General features: G+C 53.8%; 1 protein-coding gene across 1 annotated transcript; it reads right to left on the reverse strand.

Annotated features, from left to right (window-relative positions):
* Positions 1-1,038: 1,038 nt before the first annotated feature.
* RAB8A (RAB8A, member RAS oncogene family) lies at positions 1,039-18,344 on the reverse strand. The gene is given in 8 exon segments (NM_001003152.1): positions 1,039-1,258; positions 4,477-4,527; positions 5,879-5,944; positions 6,540-6,629; positions 8,117-8,194; positions 11,746-11,806; positions 13,663-13,723; positions 18,212-18,344. Coding segments are annotated over 8 exon segments (624 nt in total). The 5' UTR covers positions 18,336-18,344; the 3' UTR covers positions 1,039-1,165.
* Between the last annotated feature and the right edge of the window lie 199 nt (positions 18,345-18,543).

Here is an 18,543-nt window from a genome sequence, read left to right on the forward strand (position 1 = left end):
GTGACCCCCCTCTAACCTGGTTACCTGGTCCCAGTTGTACAGTCTCTACAGGAGGGCAGAGCTGTCACAACAGAACCGGGCGATGGCAGTTAGAAACCAACTCAGACTGCTCTGTGGTCAGTCTGGTGCCCCTGTGCCCCAGCCTGTGCCAGGCGCTGCCCCACGCCTCCAGCCTGTCCAGCTGGAGGTGTGCGTGAGTTCCCAATCACCTGGGTCTACCGCTGGAAATCAGAGACGGAATCACTTCATGACACTACAGATCTGAAAAAATAAAAATCTCAGCTAGAAAGGATGTCCGATTTGGAGACAGCGGGAGGGAAGAGGAGCGGTGGGGGGTGGAGGGGGGTTGCTCAAGGGCCAAGAGGCAGGTGCCCTAAGCACAGGCGGACCATGCGTGGTGGCATGTTTGGGGTCACCTGTGGCACATGTGGCATCCCCTCGGTGCTCAGGCGGGGACTACCATGAGGCCCACTGACCACGCCCGAGGCCTCGCTGGACTACAGACCAGCACCTGGCTGTGAAAAGGAAGGTGCTTCTTTCCTCAGGATTTCCGTAATTTGTGCTTCCCTTTGGTTTGGTTTGACAGTTGAGGGGGGGGGAGGGGGGGCGGAAGAGCGGTTTTTGTCACTTGTCCAAAACTGACAGAAGAGGAGAAAGTGGGCGTCAGATGTACTAGGTGGACGCTTCGTGGGCCCGGCGTGCATCGCCTCACTCAGAGTGTAGAGCCTGGCACTCCTGGCACCCTCGCTGGCCTCTGGGGGCCTGGCTTCTGTGGTGGGGATGTGGACGGGCTTTTCGGCAGGGCTTCCGTTGTGTTGCAGGGTGATGAGGATTAAAGGCCTGGAGATGGAGGCCTGCCATGGTGGCTGATGCTGATAGCCATGCCTCACCTCCATCTTTCTCTCTGGTGACACGACGAGAGGGCCCGTTCAGCAGACATCGTGGGAAAGATACCAAATTCTTAACTTACTCCATCTCCAAAGTTGAAAAAGATCAGACAGTTACTAAAATAAACGATTTCTTAATTGTGTCTGGTGGCCATGGGCCCAGTGGCTGGCACGGCAGGGAGTATTGGAGGGGGAGGGCCCCGGCTGAGTGAGGAGGGCTCACTCAGGACAGGCACAGTCAGCTCAGCTGAGCGAGGCTCAGAGTAAGGCAGTGTTCCTCACAGAAGAACACATCGGAAAAAGCTGCTCCTCTTCTGCTGGTCTGGTGTGATTTTGACTCCCTGGTTGCTCCCTTGGGGACTGTTGCCTTCCTGAAATGGCAAAAGATTTTCTGAGGTCATGGCTGAGCATCAGCACAATGTCTCTTAACCAATCAGTCAACCCAACCAATGAACCAACCAACCATCCATCTGCCAGTCTATTTACCTATCCATTCTCCCCCATCTGTCAAACCTCTGTGACCTTCCAACCAGCCAACCAGCCAATTGTCCCTTCCAACTGACGACCCACTTTTCACAAACCCACACATCTGCTACCTGCCTCCCCTTTGCAACCATCCCATACTTGCCTGCCCATAACCCCCTATTCATCCCTTCAACATCTTTCCCATCATTTGCTCATCCCACCCATCTCAACCTCCTCTCCCTAATTCCTTTTCTCCATTCATCTACCCATCTGTGCTGAGCCCCTCCCAGTGAGGCAGCCCAGGGGCAGCAGAAAGACTGTTCCCTAGGATTGCGTTCAAGGTCACAATGCCACCCACATGTGGCTGGTCTTCACGTCCCTGTACCAAGGCTCTAGCTTACTGCCTCCTGCCTTGTCCATCTTCTGCCCCACAGCTGGTGATGTGAGCCCTAAACTCTAATTTTATCCACTCACTCCATAATGAAACCCACCCATACTCCCCCATTTTCAGGGGAATGCCCTAAATCTGTCTCCTAGCATTTGAAGCCTCTCCCTGTGATCTAGCCCCTGCCTACATTGGGAACTCTGATTCTATTTTCTCCCATTTCACCCTGGTTGCACAATCTGGTCCCCTTTTCTTTGACTAATTCCTACTCATCCTTCTGCTCTTAGGTAAAACCTGAATTTATTTAAGTAACCATCAAATGCTTATGCTGTGCTGGGTACTTTTGTGGGCACTGGGCATGTGGTGGTGCACAAAAGATCCTGCCTTTGGGAGCTCACACCGTATGGGGCAGATAGATCGCACGGGTAAACAAATAAGCAGTGATTCCCCATAGCAGCAAGTAATGAGAGACAAAATAGGCAAAGGGTGAGAAGTGTTTTTGCTGAAGTGAGGCCACGGAAAGGCCAGGGGTTGTGGTCAGAAGAATAACTGCCCCCCAGGATGTTTATGCCCTAGTCCCTGGAACCTGTGTGGATGGAAATCTGATGTGGCAGGAGGGGCTTTGCACATGTGATTGAGTTGAGATGGGGAGACTGACCTGGATCATCCAGGTGAGCCCAATCTAACCATGTAATTCCTTAAAACAGCAGAGCAACTTTTCCAGCTGTGGTCAAGAAAGAGCAGGAAGAAGGAAGCAGGGTTGGAGAGATGCTGGGTGGCTGGCTCGGAGGATGGAGGAAGGGCTCGTAAGGTGAGGCAGGTGGCAGCCTCTAGAAGCTGGACAAGGCAAGGAAGCAGGTTCTCCCCTAGGGCCCCCAGAGATGTGGGCACCTCTGCTGATACTGTAATCTTGGTCTGGTGAGACCCGTTTCAGACTTGTGACTTCCAGAACTTTTATATGTGTGTGCTGTTCAAGCTGTTAAGACCATTGGGGGAATCTGTGGTGGCAACCCCAGGACACTAATGCAGGAGGGGAGCACGTCAGGTGGAGGGGAAAGTCCAAAGGAACATGGGGGTTGCGGTTCAAGGCCGGTGTGGCTGGAGCAGACGACAGGGAAGCAGCAGGGTGCAAGGTGGGGAGGGTGACCTAGGCAGTGAGCAGGGCTGGGTGGAGGAGAGCGGGAGAACGCCAGGGATCTGGGAGTAGGGTGGACATTGGCAGAGCCTGGATTTCTAGGACACTCTCAAGAGAGAAGGCAGGGGTGGGCAGAGCCAGCCGCATCAGCGATGTAAGAGACAGGAACTTGCAACTAGTAGATGAGTAGGTTCTGGAGATATGATGCACAGCATAGTGATTACAGCCGACAAAGTTGCTAAGAGACACAATCTTAATTGTTCTCAACACAAAGAAGGAATGATAGCTAAGGGAGGTAATAAAGGTGTTAGCTAACGCTACTGTAGTAATCAGATTTCAAAATACAAACGTATTAAAAACAACATACTGTACACCTCGAACATGCATAATGTTACATGCCAATTATATTTCAATTAAGAAGACAAGACCGAGATGAAGTGGTATGGTGCATGAATATAAACAAAGGTGCCAGGAAATGAGTAGGAATTTAACTGTCAGTATTGTGCGATTCAGTTCAGACAAAGAGGACTCGCAAGGACTGTGGCTGCACCTTAGGGCTTCAGGCTCTGCTATGGAGGATACAGTGCTTCTGGAGGCAATCTACAGGCTGATGCCAAAAGCACAGGCTGAGGAAAGCAGGGTGTCATCATGACTGCTTCACATAACTGTCAGTGGGCAAGTGTCAGAAGGACCATCCAGAATCACAATTTTACTGTCATACTGACGAGAAAAGAAATGATAGAAAAACGACATGCTGTTTCTGGTCAGTGTGTTTACGTGGGCTGCTCCCTGTTTTGGTTAAAAGGCTGCTACGAAATCGGTTATATCCCTTATGACTCCATTTGCAGCACCTCAGAATGATGAAGGCATGTATTAAATCGGAGGTGAACTATTTGAGTGGCGTTTTGTGTTATACTGACACTCCTGTATGACCAGACGTAACCTGAGCAACAAATAGATGGCTTTACACTGTATCAGACGACAAGGGGAGGGAAAGGGCTGGGAAAGAGTGGCCACTGGATTGGAGGCTCTGGGTCAAGACTCACGGCAGTGTTCAGGTGCTAAACATGCCCAAGGTATATAGCCAAGTGTGTAGACATGACCAGAGGTGCCACTAGAAATGCCCAGTGCCTGGGACCATGAAACAAAAAAGCCAGAAAATAAAAGGTTGGATAGAGAGGAATTCAGGCAGGACCCCTCAGACGCCCCAAGGCCTGGGGACCCACTGAAGGTCACAGAGCTGTCACCGGGTGGACTGAGGCTCTGGACTAGCCTTGAGAGGGCGTTCTCTCCTCACGCATGCTGTCTCCCGGATGAGACAGAAAGGGCCGTGTGTTCCCTGCTAGCCCACCGGCTAAGCAGACAGCACCTGGCATAGGGCAGCTCCGAGCCATGGAGGAAGGATGGAGCAGACCAGTGCACCTGGCTGTGGATGCCCAAACGTCTCCTGCTAAAACCCTTGCCCCTTTCCCAGAGATGCCCTACTGGGTCTGGCTGGGCCCAGATGAGTAGCATCTGCCTGGGGATGCATCACAGAGCTAAGGCCAAGTACAGCTGGCTCCATCAGGGATCCATGCAAGGATTCAAAGAGGACATACACTCACCAATTTTTTGTCCATCTTTGCTTTGATGTCTCTGGCGAGAGTGAAAAATGCCTGTGGAACAAGCATGTCATTATGTCATTAGTGCCCCTGGAGCAGGGAGCAGATAGGGGCTTGTTAGTTCCGGGCTGCCCCTGTGTAGGAGACATGGTGGGGTTGGGGGTAGGGGTGGCCAGAGTTAGGGTAGCTCCCTGGGTGTGGGTGTCACCTGTCCAGCCCCATCTCCTGCCACTACTGGGGTACTCCTGCCAACCTGGATAGCCACCTCCCTTGAACCAATGACCTGGGATGTGGGGACTCTGTCCTTAACTGAACAGAGAGGAAACTTTGGTTCAAAGCAGTCGGTGACTTGTCTGAAGGCAGTCAGTGTCTAACTGTCAGAGCTGGAAGGATCCAGTAGGAGGACCTAGCTCCCCATCCCGGACTCCCGGGCTCTGTCCACTTCAGCCCCTGCTTCTGATGGTCAGGAACGGAGCAGAAACAAAGACAAGCCGTTCTTAGTCAAACAAGCTTCATTTGGGGCCCCTGTTGGCAGGGAGGCCTAGAAGGGGCGGTACCAGGTGAAAAGTTATCTCCTCATGCTTGACGAAGGCTCGCCCAGGCCCCTCTTGGGGCCACGTGATGTGGAAAGTTCTGCTGTGGCGGGTGACTTGGGGGTGCTAGGGAAGCCCAAAGCAGGGGGGCATATGGGTCTAGGAGACAGGAGACACTTTCCTGGGGAGGGCCCACCTGGGCTGGCTCCCAAGGGTAAAGGGGGTACGAGGAAGGTGCTGCACAGGCAGCCTGGGATAGAGAGCGGTGGGCAAGGCCCAAGCAAGCTGTGGGTGGCACACACTGGCTGGGGCTGGTAAGGAAGGACCTTTTCTGCCAGGCGTATTGGGTTGAGCTTGGGAGCAACATGGAAGATCCATTTTAGAAAGATTACTGGGGCAGTGGGATGGAGGCTTGCAGGTTAACTGCAAGGCTGGCATCGCCATGGCGAAGAGAGTGGCCTGGGCCAAGGCTCAGCCAGGGTTCCTGACTCCATCTAGGCAAGCGCCTGGGGCCTGTCTGTGAGGGTGGTGTGTCCAAGAGAACAAACTTAGAGCCAGACCTGGGCACCAGTCAGCTGGGCCTGTCTGAGCCTCAGTTTCTCTACCTACGAAACTGTGCCTGCTCCCCAGCATTGCCCAAAAGCCACTGAGCTAATACTAATACCCTAGGTGGCCAGCCAGAGTCTGCACCTGCTGATGTCACAACATGGCAGCGAGTGATTCCCCTGGGGGGCCTGGCATGTGGCACTGCCCAGAAAGTGTCTCCCGGCCAGCTGGCTGATAAGGCAGCCCGGAGCCTGAGGCAGACCCTCCCCAGGGGGTACAGCCTGTCCCTCAGCCCAGAGGGTCTGTGCTGCAGGCCCAGGACTCACGTTCTCCACATTGATGTTGGCCTTCGCACTGGTCTCCATGAACTTGATTCCATAGTCCAGGGCCAGCTGTGAGGAAGGGAGACACACACATGCACACCGGCCACCAGGCACTCACCCCCAAGCCCAACAAACCACCCTGAGTGGGTAGAAATGAAGTGTGGGGGGGTGTCTCAGGCTGTGGATCTGACCTCCTGGGCTGCTCCCACAAGTCCCCAGTGGAGAGCAGGTGGTGGATGTCCCTGGCAGGAGGATGGGGGGGCCTGGCTCAAACCACGGCTGTGTCATCTGCTCCCAGTGGTCTCAACACGTTCCCACCAGACACCATACAGGAGCAGAAGGACACCCTAGAAGCCCCTGTGCTTGCCGTCTTTAGACTGAAGCCCAGCTGGGTGAGTGCTTTCCACTCTCCCTTCCCAAGGAAAGCACCAGAATGGTGCAACCAATGTGTCCTGGTTTGCTTGGCAAAGTCCTGAGTCTCAGACCCCTGAAGTCTTGTACAAGCCAGGATGGCGGGTCACTGTATGCTCATAAAGACTGTGAAGGGGTCTCCCCCAAAGCCCACTTCACCAGCAGCAATCGGGAACCCTCCATGCAGAGAACCCTAAAATCCCAAGGTCCCTTTGCCATGCGGCACCAGGTCCAAACCAGTTGCCACACTCACCTTTTCTCCCCGTTCCTTGGAAACTTGTCTTTTGTCGTTCACATCACACTTGTTTCCGAGTATCATCTTTTCGACATCTGCAGAAGCATGCTGACAGGGAGAGGGGACGGGAGGTGAGGGACTACAGGCCAACATGCAGTTTGTCCCGAAATCAGCATGGTGGGCGAAGACCGCAAGCATACCCTTGTACAGGTGACAAGCTGAGGCTCAGAGGGGCTGAGTGGCCTGTCCCACATCACACAGCTAACACAAGAGCAGGGTCTAGGTTCTAATACCCTGAGCAACCACATGCCTTCTGGCTGCTGATGACAGCTTCTCTATGGGCTGTGTCACCCAGGCTCCAAGGTCATCCCTGGACTCCTGGCAGGGACTAGCCTATGGGAGGCAAGCAGGGCTGGGCTATTTAGCCCTGTTCACCTCCCTCCCTTTGTGGCTCTTCTGCCGGAGGACCCTCTGCCTCCCCACCCCCCAGCTCGCTCTGTTTGGGCTCTGGAAGTGGGCCATGCCTGTCTGGGGTGCCCCCACCCCCACCCCCCTACTGCAGCCAGTCCTGGGTGCTTCCCTATCCCTTGGCACTCCCACCACTGCCCCCGGGGCCTGAACAGGGCTCCTCCTCCAACCCTTTCTCCAGAGGAGGGGCCTGTGCTTCCTGAAGGACCAGAGTGTGAGAGCTTCCTAGTGTAGCTTAGATCTGGTCTTAGTGAAATACCCTGTACTGCTCCCAGCCTAACTTCCTGTTATCTGCAAGACCCCCTTCTTCCACAAAGATCCAACATGAGCGGTCCTTGTCCTCAGCCAGGGCCCAGCCTCTTAACCAGCAAATACAGGGGTGTCAGGAGGAGGCCTGATGCCACTGCTCACAGATGCCAGCAGTGATATGACCTTTGGCCACGGCTTTATGGATGGGTGAAGTCCTCTGGCTGCATCTCAGACCTGAAGCCCCACCTAATGAGTCATCAAGAGCCTCAAGTGCCATTGTCCAAGAAGGCTTTGCAGGTGACAGCAAGCTCTATGCAAAGCTGAAGGGCAAGGGCACTGGTTGTGGGATGGGAAGGTAGGGATAGCTGCCTTCTTTTCCCTCCTTGGTTCCAGGTCTTCTTTCCCAGCCAGGTGTAGCTGTAGAGCTGCTGCCCAAACATGGTTAGCTCAAACCAGCTCATGCCCTGCTCTGTTGAAACTCAGTACAATCTGAAATGCCATCTCACAATATCCACCAAATGCAAGGGTCATGCCTATTCTAGAACCTTCCTTTTCTAGAAAGCACCAAATGCTGATGGCAATCAAGAGCTCAGATATCCCTTCTTTCCTGAGACACTGCCCAAACCCAATAGCCTGCTGGGGAAATGGGCTCTCAGGGCCACCCTATAAGGCCAGGCCCTTGTATGGACTCCAGGGTCAGCCGCCTGGGTTCCAGTCTCCATTCTGGTTATGTTCTTAGCTACGGGGCTCTTGGCAAGTGACTTCTAGTGGTCTCTGTGCCTCAGTGATCTCGTCTGTGAACTAGGCAGCTCTGGGGTGGGGACTGAGGAGACGGCACGTATGAAGCTCCTAGGCATGTGAGGAGCAGCAGGCCTTACCTCCTCAATGTTCCGAATCCAGTTCCGGATATTGTCAAAGGATTTCTCGTTGGTGATGTCATAGACCAGCATGATGCCCTAAGGGAGAGAGACATGCACGCCGGATGAGCTGTGAGCTGAGGGGGAGGCCCCCAGCAAGGTGGGATGGCCGGGACCAGCACCAACAGAACACACCCCCCACTACCTCCCTCCACTCCACCCCTGGGGCCCTTCCTTCTGCTGAACTGCAGCACCAGCTCCTCCCCAGGCTCTAGTCCTGCCTACTTAGCCACTAAGGTCCTTCACCTTACAGACCAGATCCCACCATATTCATGCTTACAGATGAGCCCTATAGGCTCCTCAGTGCCAGCAGGATAAGACTGGCCCATGCCCTGGCAGCCCTCAAGGCCCTGCCGACCTCCTAGCGTCATGTCCCACAGCTCCCTGCCCTGCATGCTGTGTTCCATGGCCCCAGCACCCACTGGGATCCCCCTTACACCCACCCTCTACTGTGCTCAGCCTCCTCCACACCCTCCCTCACCCCGCCATGCCAGAGTTTCGTCTGGGCACTCCAGCATGACCTCTCATCTGGCACCTACTATGGGCCAGGTACTGCAGTAGGGTCTCACTGAAGCTACATAGGTGCTGGTCAGATGGGTGCCAAGGTCCCCACTCTGCAGATGGAGACCCTGAAGTGGAGGGATGGCTAGGCCCACTTGTCCCATGGGAGAGCCAAGGGCACAAATGGGGGCTGAAACCTTGATGGCCTGATCTTGACACCCTTGTGCATTCTAGTGACTCCATCTAAGTGGGGGCCAGCTTGGAGCATGGGGCTGGGCAGCACTGAGGTCCCTGAGGTTCCACAGCTAATGCACGAACACCCAGGAGATAGTCCAGGGGTCTCGAGAAAGAGCGGCAGAATGAACCCACTTCCACCTTGGCCCATGATCTTACCACCATCAAGAAGGGCCAACATCCTGTTCGATACAAGGGAAGCTGAGGCACACAGAAGTGGCCTTTAAGATTGAAGCCCGGACAAGACTAACTCTGAAGAAGCTGATCACACCAGCTTCAGTTAGGAACCTCCCTGGGTCCTCATCAGGACCAAGCAATGCTGAGGGCCACCTTTGAGGCCCATGGCCCCAGCTATCCTGCCCTAGCCTGGTTTACTGCATTCCCTCATGCCACCCCCTCCAAGGGCCCAGCCATGCACCCATGACCTCTGGTGCTGGCTAAGATGTGTCTGAGGCTGCCTGAGTCTGCAGAGTAAGAACACAGGCTGTGGGTGCCAGGAGAGCAGGGTGCGTGATGATCATGAGGAGGATGTGTGACAAAACCTCAAAGACAGGGCAAGAGAACCACCAGATCCCGCATCTCAGCCAGGAACCTGAGGAGACACATGGCAGCCTCATAGCTTGCCACAACCACGGCCATAGCCAGGACCCATCAAGATGCTATCTGAGGGCCCTTTCCCAGGGCTCTCTTGGGGGGACTGAAGAGAGGCCACTTGCAGGATAACTCAAAGGAGCTTTCAGCAGCCACACTGTCTACCATCCCCTAGCCAAGGCCAGCTTGAGTAGGAGACCCTGGCATGCCATTAATCAAGCATCATGGAGGCCTCTGCCCAGTAGCTGCCCTCTGGCCATGAGGGGCAAGAAATGCCACAGGGTCCTGAGGCCTTTCCATTCATTTACCCAGGGACTGGCCCTCTGGTGGCCCAGGACTCTGGCTACCACCAGCAAGTTGATACCCCATGCCCAAGATTCCAAGGTCCCAGATATTCACCAACCAAGGGGTATAGGCAGTAGGTAAAGCTCTACCAGGAAAGAGAAGTATCTAGAAAACACAGGATCACCCTATTCTAGGTCCTCCTGGAAACTCTCCTTGGAGCCTCAATGGACCATTCTCCCAGACTGCATTGCACACAGCACCCTCATTGGGTTGTAAACTCACGATGGGACAACAAACATCAAATGTTGCCCAAGTTTGGGACCCAAGAGTCTAGTACTGTGCAGGGAAAGAACAATGGCTTCCAGGGTGGCACTGTTCTCTGAGCTGTCCTGTGAGGTTACCACTGGCCACACGTGGCTCTAGGGTAGCTAAAATGCAACTAGTGCTCCTGAGGAGTTGGACTTCTCTTTTAATCAATTTAAATTCAAAGAGCCACATGTGGTTGCTGGGTTATATATGGGTTAGCAGAGATCTAGGACTGTAAGCCACAAACTCCTACGGCTGGACAGGGCCATACAGATGGCTCAGCCCAGGGTCACCAGGGGCTGGCTGAGGATGTGGGCAATGGAGGCAGCCAATCAGTAGTGGCCCAGCCTTCTACCCTCTGCGTGAATTTAAGCAGGGCACGGAACTGAGCTGAGCCTCAGGTTCCCCATCTATAAAATGGGGATAACCGTAGCACCTATGCTCAGGGATTAATGGCCAAGACCTGGGCCCCAGCAGCTGGCCCAGGAAGGGGCTCAGTGAATGGAGCAATAGGTGGCTATTTCAGGCCAGACAGGGATGCGGCCCACCTGAGGCCACAAAGAAGAATCTCCCCTAGGACCCCAGATCCCCAAGGCCCCTGCCCCACCAAAGCACAGCAAGGTGAGAGGAAAATTGGTAAATAAATTTTAATGAGGAGGGCTAAGGTTGCAACCCATGTGACTGAGTTTCTATTATATTTCAGAAGCTGTGTAGGATACACTAAATACTTAATTACTCCATTCATTTCTGCTGTCCACCAGTATTTCCTGAATACCCACCACACACCCAGCATGGTCCCAGGCACAAGGCATGAGGCCGTGACCAACCCATGGCCCTGCCCTCACAGAGTTTATGGGCTAGTGGGGGAACTAGGCCATCTAGGTAGTTACAGGATGGGGTATACGCTGGGAAGGGCAGTGTACAATGGGAGCTGCCCATCCATCCTCACAGCTGCCCAGAACATAGTCCTGTTCTGTGTTCTACTTTCCAAGTGAGGAAGTAGAGCTCAGAGGGTGAACCAGGGCACTGAGCCTGGTCGTAGGGGTTGGCCTCCCTCACTCTCTGGCCCGAGTGCTCAGTTCTGTACACATCATACACATGCATACACATGTGCATGACCTGCTCGAAGCCCTTGAGGGCAGGAACTCGGCCTACCTCAGGTCCTCCTCTACATGTAGCTCAGGCCTGGCCTAGAGAAGGTGCTCGGTAAAAGTACTTGAGGGGTGAGGAACAAGTCTTCCTATCATGTCACCCTGCCTCTGACCCAGGTGACAAATGTTAACGGCCAATAGCCCAGATCAAGTGAGCTCCTGGATGATCTTCAAGTTTTCAGTAGCAAATTCCATAGAGACTACGTGGGCCACGTGAACGCTCCTAAGTGTTGGGGCATGCCATCTCCAATTTCACTGACCTCACCTGGAAGAACCGGCTTCCTGGGTCTTCCCTCATTTCCAAAGAATTAGGTTTCCTTAAACCCTGCAGAAGGGGATGTATGCAGGGGTGGGGGCAGGGCACACAGTCTTTTCCTGAAACTAACCTGGGACCAAGGACCTCTAGGAAGCCTGAGCATGGGCTCCCTAGAAGCTTTGGTATCCAGGCTTTGGTATCTGAGACAGTGATGTTCATTTTGACTTAAAAAAAAAAAGGAAAAAGAAACAAAAACCAATCCATACCATTGCGCCCCTGTAATAGGCTGTTGTGATCGTCCGAAACCGTTCTTGACCAGCTGTGTCCCTAAAGGAGAGGAAGGGATACTAGTAACAGCAAATAGGAATCACCATCACAGTGGGAACAATGGGCATTTACCCAGGATGGACACCCCGCTTTCTCACAGGTCTCACAGGTCATCTCCTGTGAGATTCACTGTCCTGCTGTGGGGCAGCAGCCTCATTCTCTGTTCTTACAGAGAAACAAACTGTGACTTGGAAGTGCTAAGGATCTGTCCTATTGGGCATAAAGTCATGTCCCCCCATGATTCCTCTGTTTCCTGGGGATTCTCCCTAGAGTTTCTAGGTCACCAAAGATCCAAGGTCAGATATCTGAAAATCCAGGGCCACATGGGTATAGGAAGGGCTGGTTACACGGCTGAAGGGCTGAGCTGGGCAATCTCACAAGGGCCCCAGAAGTACTTTTGCACTTGTTGTTGGGGTTGAGGCCAGGGAGAAAGTCCCTCATCGGTGCCGAGGTGATACCTTGGTAAGACACCCCATGCCCATCCCAGCATCTAGCAAGGAGGGTAGTCAGTGTTTGGGGTAAAGGGGACTTTACTGATTGGTGGCAGAGCCAGGTAAAGACCCAAAGCTTTTGTCTCTGGACCCAGGGTTCCTTTCACGACCCTGCACCCCCATCCTGCCCTGGGAAGGACTGCATGTCTGGACTGCACAGAAGTGCCTCCCTTGGGGCTCTGCTGACTTTCTGATGCCAACAGCAGGTGACATTAGTGGTTATGAATAGCCATTTTATTCTCAACCATGGCTCTAGTCTAGAAAAGCTTTATGAAAGTCACTAACCCCATCAAGATTGCTGAGAGCACAAGAAGGAAGGGAGGAGGAGAAGAAAGTGAAACTTCTGGCTGCTGCTAGTGTCACTTTGGACTCCAGGCACCCGAGGCTGCTGGGAGCCACGTGTTGCAGGCAGAGGTACTTCTAGGGCTTACAACTTAACTGACAAGCCTTTAGGCCTCATTCAGATTTTGACTCAGAGGTGAACACCATGAAAGCCAAGGAGGTGCACTCAGCAAGCAGGGTGATGCTTGCGCTCTCTGAGGCTGCAGTGAGGGAGACAGGCTGCAGGGAAGGTGGCTCTGTGGTCCGTCTCACCGCCTCCTCCCCACCCCCCTGCCAATAGGTGCTTGCTCAGACTGGGAGACTACACCACCCTCTCAAATAGGACTTCTCTTTAACTTTGCTCAGGGCACATACTTCCCTGTAAGTGATGTGGCTACAGGGTGGGACACCCCTCCATCTGACCAGCTCAGCTAGGCTTCCCTGGCGCCGTGGGCTATCAACCACGGTCAGCCTCAGTGACAGGGACTTACAATGCCTCTAATTTTATGTGTCACAAGAAGTCAGCTCCAGGTAAGCAGATTAGAAATGGGTCTTACCAGTGGGCCTGGCCGTGGTTTATTTTTGGTTCTGGGGTTTCAGCTCTGTTAGAGAAGTAAGGCCTGGGCTTCCCCAGGACAGAAAAGAGGAAGCGACATCTGGCCTTCTTTAGCGGGCTGATAGGCTCAAGAGGAAACGCTGGGCTGGGGAATCTTACTGTTCCACAGCCCTCACCACTGCCTGGGCAGAGGGAGTGCTGCAAGTTCAAGGGAAGCAGGCCTCCCGGAAGACTAGATCCAGCTGTGCCCACATCAGCATGTTGAGCTAACCAGGACCAGTGGCTCTGTCCCCAGAAGGTGCTGATGCAGACTCCAGGCCTCAGTAACCAGCAGGACACATGTTCTGGGGTTTCTGAAGAAAGCCTGACGTGTACAGCTGGGCACCAAGAGATAAGAGGCCATGGTCACAGAGAAGGGGAAGAGGCACCAGAGCTGCTGGTTCAAAGCACTCACGGGTTAAGGGGGTGATGGTGGCAATGACTCTTACCATATCTGTAGCTTAATTCTCTTGCCATCGAGCTCTATGGTCCTAATTTTAAAGTCAATTCCTGGAAGAAAAAAAAGGAAAAAAAAAAAGACACATCACTGTCAGCCTGTTTCCCACGCTGCATCTGAGGAGGGCACTGCCAGCATGTACAGGTAATAGCATCCACGGCTTATGGGGCACCTGGCCTGGCACCAGGCATGTGGGCTCTCCGAATCTCCCACAACAAATCTGGAGGCACCTGGAGAGCTTTTCCCTCTTGCGGCAGGGGAAGCTGAGGTTCAGAGGGCAGACAGAGCTGTCCAGAGTGAAGCCACAGGTGGCACAGCTAGCAGGCAAACCCGGGTAGGTCAGGTGCCAAAGCCTTGTTCTAGCCCCTCTCTCCACCCAGCCACCTCTCAGGAGTAGGCCTCCACAGAACGCTTTGCAAGCCAGAACCCCACACTTTCCGGCACCCAGCACCAGGCCCTGCAGGCACACAGGGCATGGAGCCCCCAGGACACCCCACAATGTCGCCCCCTCAGCCTCTGGCTTTCCCACGCGTTGGTCCTTCTCTGTGGGTGGTCCCCACCCCATCCACCTGTCAGCCTGACAAACTCTCTCCTTTAAGACTTCCTGAAAAATCACCTTCCAAGCTTTCCTGACTCTGCTTCCCCAAGTCCCCTTTCCCCATGCCCAGGGTGACCTGGTCTTCTTCAATTGCTCTCCAGGCTTCCATCCTCTCAATCCCCTCCCCAGCTTTCCAAACCACATTCAACCCTGTCACAAAGCCAACCTCTGTTCCAAATCTTCCAGTGTGTCTGCCAACGGATGGATGGATGACCCAAATGTGGTCCATCCACACTACTAGTCAGCCATGACCAAGAAAGAAGCCCTGACACACACTGCCACATTGACGAACCTTGAGAACATCACGCTGAGTGAGAGAAGCCATATGAAAGGTCACATAGTGTATGACTTCATTCTTATGAATTCTCCAGAACAGGCAAATCCAAACAGCAAGGAGATTATCCGTCGCCAGGGGTTGCAGGGGGACTGAAGATTCAGGGGGTTGACTAAGGGGCTTGGGGTTCCTTTTTGTTGTAATGAAAACGTTCCAGAATTGCCTGTGATGATGTTATTCAAACATGTGAATATATCAAAAGCCACTGACTTGTATGCTTTAAATGGGTGAACTGCATGGTTCACAAACTGTCTCTCAATACTGCTAAACAAATAAACAAAACAAAACAAAACTTCCACTGGCTTCCTACCAGCCCACTGGCCCCAAAATAAAATGAGAACAGTTGTGTGTGTGCTCTAAGGTCCTGCCACCTCTCCGCACTCAGGGCTTATGTGACTTTTCCCAAAATCCCAAGCACAACCTGGCCTCAGGGATCTCATGCTTGGTCTTCCCATTCTTGGGATGTTGTTTCCTTCACCTCCTCCAGGGAGCCTTCCTGACCATATTTACTCTCTCCTCTCGCTTTTTTTCTTCTTCATGGGCTTATTCCTGACAGTGTACATTTGTTTATTTGTTCCATGGATCTGGGAATAAAACTTGCCCATCTGAATGGCCTGTATGGAGGGCAAATAGCCCAAATCTCTGCCTGTGAAGCCTTGAGGCTGAAGCCTGGCTTGATCCCTCAGAACTGATGATGGGGATGCTAATTCCATCCCTGCCCCACCGCAGGGACTGTCCAGGCGACCACAGGGAATATCAGCCTGCACTTGAAATGTGTCCACTGGAACATAAGCTCCACGAGGGCAGGGACTCAGATGTCTAACTCATGGCTGTGTCTCCAATAACTTAGCATGGCAGAGGCCAACAACGTATTTGCTAGAAGCTGATCACCCAGTCCTTGCACACACACCTTGACTACAGGCCTTGTTACATTTGTTTCCCTGATTCATCCAAGTTATGCAGATGCAGACCGGCTGGCATGCAGTCATTCAGATGTGCAGCCCTGCTGGCAGCCAGCAGGCATTGGGGAAAGATGGCAGGACAATAGAACTAAGAGGAACGGGGTCTACATGGTGCTGCGTGGTTTACGAAGCACTTTGACGCTGTGCCATCTGTCTCCCTGAAGGAATGAGTGAATGGGACCCTGAGGAGACGTTGGAAGCTGAGCCAGGCTGTGAAGAAGCAATTCCAGGAGCCACGGGGCCAAGTTTACACCACAAATGATTGATGGAGCTTAGGAGAATAGGCTTTGGCAAAACGAAACGTGGGCAGGAAACGAACAGCCACTTAATCCCTGATCTATAAAGCAAGCCCAGAGGTACACTCAGCACCAACAGAGAATCACCTTTATCCAGTCAGTTTGTGTCTCAGGACTCAGGGGCCCAGTGCTATTCCTTCCTAAAACACTCCCCACCTCCTGTCACAGATGCACAGGGCCATATAAAATCAAGAAGCACCGTTCTACTGGCAAGGTTCCACAGCATCACTCTGTCCTCATCTCTTCCTGCATTTCATGAACACACCAAATATAATTAGGAAGTGTAAACTTTACAAGGCTAAGAATTATGAGGCCATTACTTCAAGGCCAGGATGAATTAAATTTTCTTAGAAGACAGAGACCTGCAGGAAAACTATAAATGTAATGAGAATGCCAAGGTGGGAGGAGGGAGGGATTCCGGGCTCAAGTGCGACCTGTGTCCCCAGGTGACCTGGCCCAAGTCATATCTTTGTCTGGAAGTGGAGGCCAGTCTTCTCAGAGCCCTAAAGTGCTAGACTGGGCTTTCTGGTTGAGAATTAGAAACCGAACAAAAAAGCCCAATCTCTGAATTGATCTCACTAGTGCCTGTACTGAACAGCAAGTTCCTGAGGCTGGGAAACTGAGGTCTGGGTTGAGGACGAGCCACAGCCTGCCAGGAGTTAACATCTCTTCCTGACCGGTGGGGATGGGATGCAAGGGTTGTCCCAAAGTTTGACCTTGGGGTGGTGGAAGGGGAGGAATCAGAAGCATCTGTGTCTAGGGAGGGGATGGTGTCACTGCAGGAGACATTCTGCTTCCTCCAGGCAGCCTCTGGCCATGATGACCACCTCTTATTCACTATATAGTTCTGATCCTCAACCATCCAGGGCACTGGCCAAGGCAGAAAGCATTAGTCCTAAACTGAAGGAATAGGACTCAGAGAGGCTAAGTGCTGGTTCAAGGGCAAACAACAGCTGGCAAGCAGGCATGACGATTTCCAGTGCGATTCTCTCCACTCTGCATCAGGAACATAACTGTAACGTGCAGCTCCTGGAGGAGGGCAAGGATGGAATGAGCAGCTCATCACGGGGTTCATAGAGATAAGGTGATTGGATTCAAGTTACACGGGGGTAAAGCAAAGCCTGGTGCCCAGGTTTTCCCCATTCAGAATCAACTCCTGAGCTTGGTGACCACTCTGCAGCAAGGCTGTGGAGCTCACAGGCCACGCGATTTGATCGGCGTTACTTCCAGGTCAAATGTTTTCACATGGGCAATGGCTGTTTTTGTGGCGTCGGGAGAAGTCAGCTCCACTTTTGTGGATATCAGAACTGAGAAGCAACAAGCCAATTCTGTTCAACCACAATGTGGGCTGGCCCTGTGGGAAAGGCTGTTCTGCAAAGTGACAACTGGTGTTCTGGGCCTCCAGATAGGGAAGTCAGGGCTGTCTGTGGCAGCGGCTGATTTTGGTTTGTCACTCAAGTTTTTATCTGGCATCTCCTTGGGGGTGACAGGTCCTAGGGCAGGCAGTGGTCACTCACCCTTGACACCCTCAAGTGATGGAAGTTTGGGCGGAGAAAGGCTCCAGACTCCTTCTCACCATTCCTTCTAGGAGAAATTCACCCATAGGGGAAACAGGGTCAGGGAGCCGGGCTTACCCCCTGAACATTCCAGAGGAAAGAGCAGGAGAGAGTTGGTTGAGAGTGCTGGTTCTCAGATGGACCAGCAGTGTTTGCCCTGGGGACCAGCGCTCACATCCCTCCGGCAGGATCCTGCCTTGAGCTTTCGTGTTAGACCCACATGGATTCAAATTCCACCTCTGCCACCTGCAGACGTGACCTTGGGGGAGTCCCCCGTTTCCCTGAGCTTCAAATTCCTCATGTGAGACGGGCTCATTTAGAGCACCTAACACAGAGGACTGGAAAGTGTGATAATGCCCATAAAGCGGCTAGCACACAGTAAATGCTTAATAAGGTTCAGATGTCACAGGCCTCTTCCGATGGCCTACTCCCCAAGCCTGTTTCGCTTCTGTAAGGCGGGGACCCCAAAGGAACAGCTTCGAAGGCTGCCGTGTGAACAGAACGAGACGACCGGAGCCGGGACCCCAGCCCGAGACACATACTTCCTGACAAGCAGCCTGAGGGGTGGGGCCTCAGTCCCCCCATCTGCAAAATGGGCACTTGGTTCGCCGCCTCCCCCCGCTGCCCGGTAACCCCCGGAAGGCGGCGGAGGCGGCTGCTCTCCGCCCCTCCGGCCCCCTCGACCCTCTCAGATCCCTGGATCCGTCCGGCCCAGCCGCTCCCTCAACCCCAGCCCTTCAGGGGCGCGCCCGGCCCGGGCCTCCGGCGTCCTCCGCCGCTCCCCGGCCCCGCTACCTATGGTGGAGATGAAAGTTGAGTTGAAGGCGTCCTCGGAGAAGCGGAACAGGACACAGGTCTTCCCCACCCCCGAGTCCCCGATCAGCAGCAGCTTGAACAGGTAATCGTAGGTCTTCGCCATATTACACTCTCTCCCCGACGGGAAGTGCGGCCAGCGCCTCGCCACTGGCCGCGGGCCCCGTCCATCAGCGCCGAGCCCGCCCCCTATTGGCTCCCAGCCCGCCGCGCGTCACCGCGGCCGCCGCCCGCTCCCGCGCCCCGCCCGTCGCGGGGAGAGCTGGGGAAGGGGCGAGCGAGGCGCGGTGCCGGAAGCGGCCCGAGCGCGCCGC

This window comes from Canis lupus, chromosome 20, assembly GCF_011100685.1.
Source record: "Canis lupus familiaris isolate Mischka breed German Shepherd chromosome 20, alternate assembly UU_Cfam_GSD_1.0, whole genome shotgun sequence".
Classification (NCBI taxonomy): domain Eukaryota; kingdom Metazoa; phylum Chordata; class Mammalia; order Carnivora; family Canidae; genus Canis; species Canis lupus.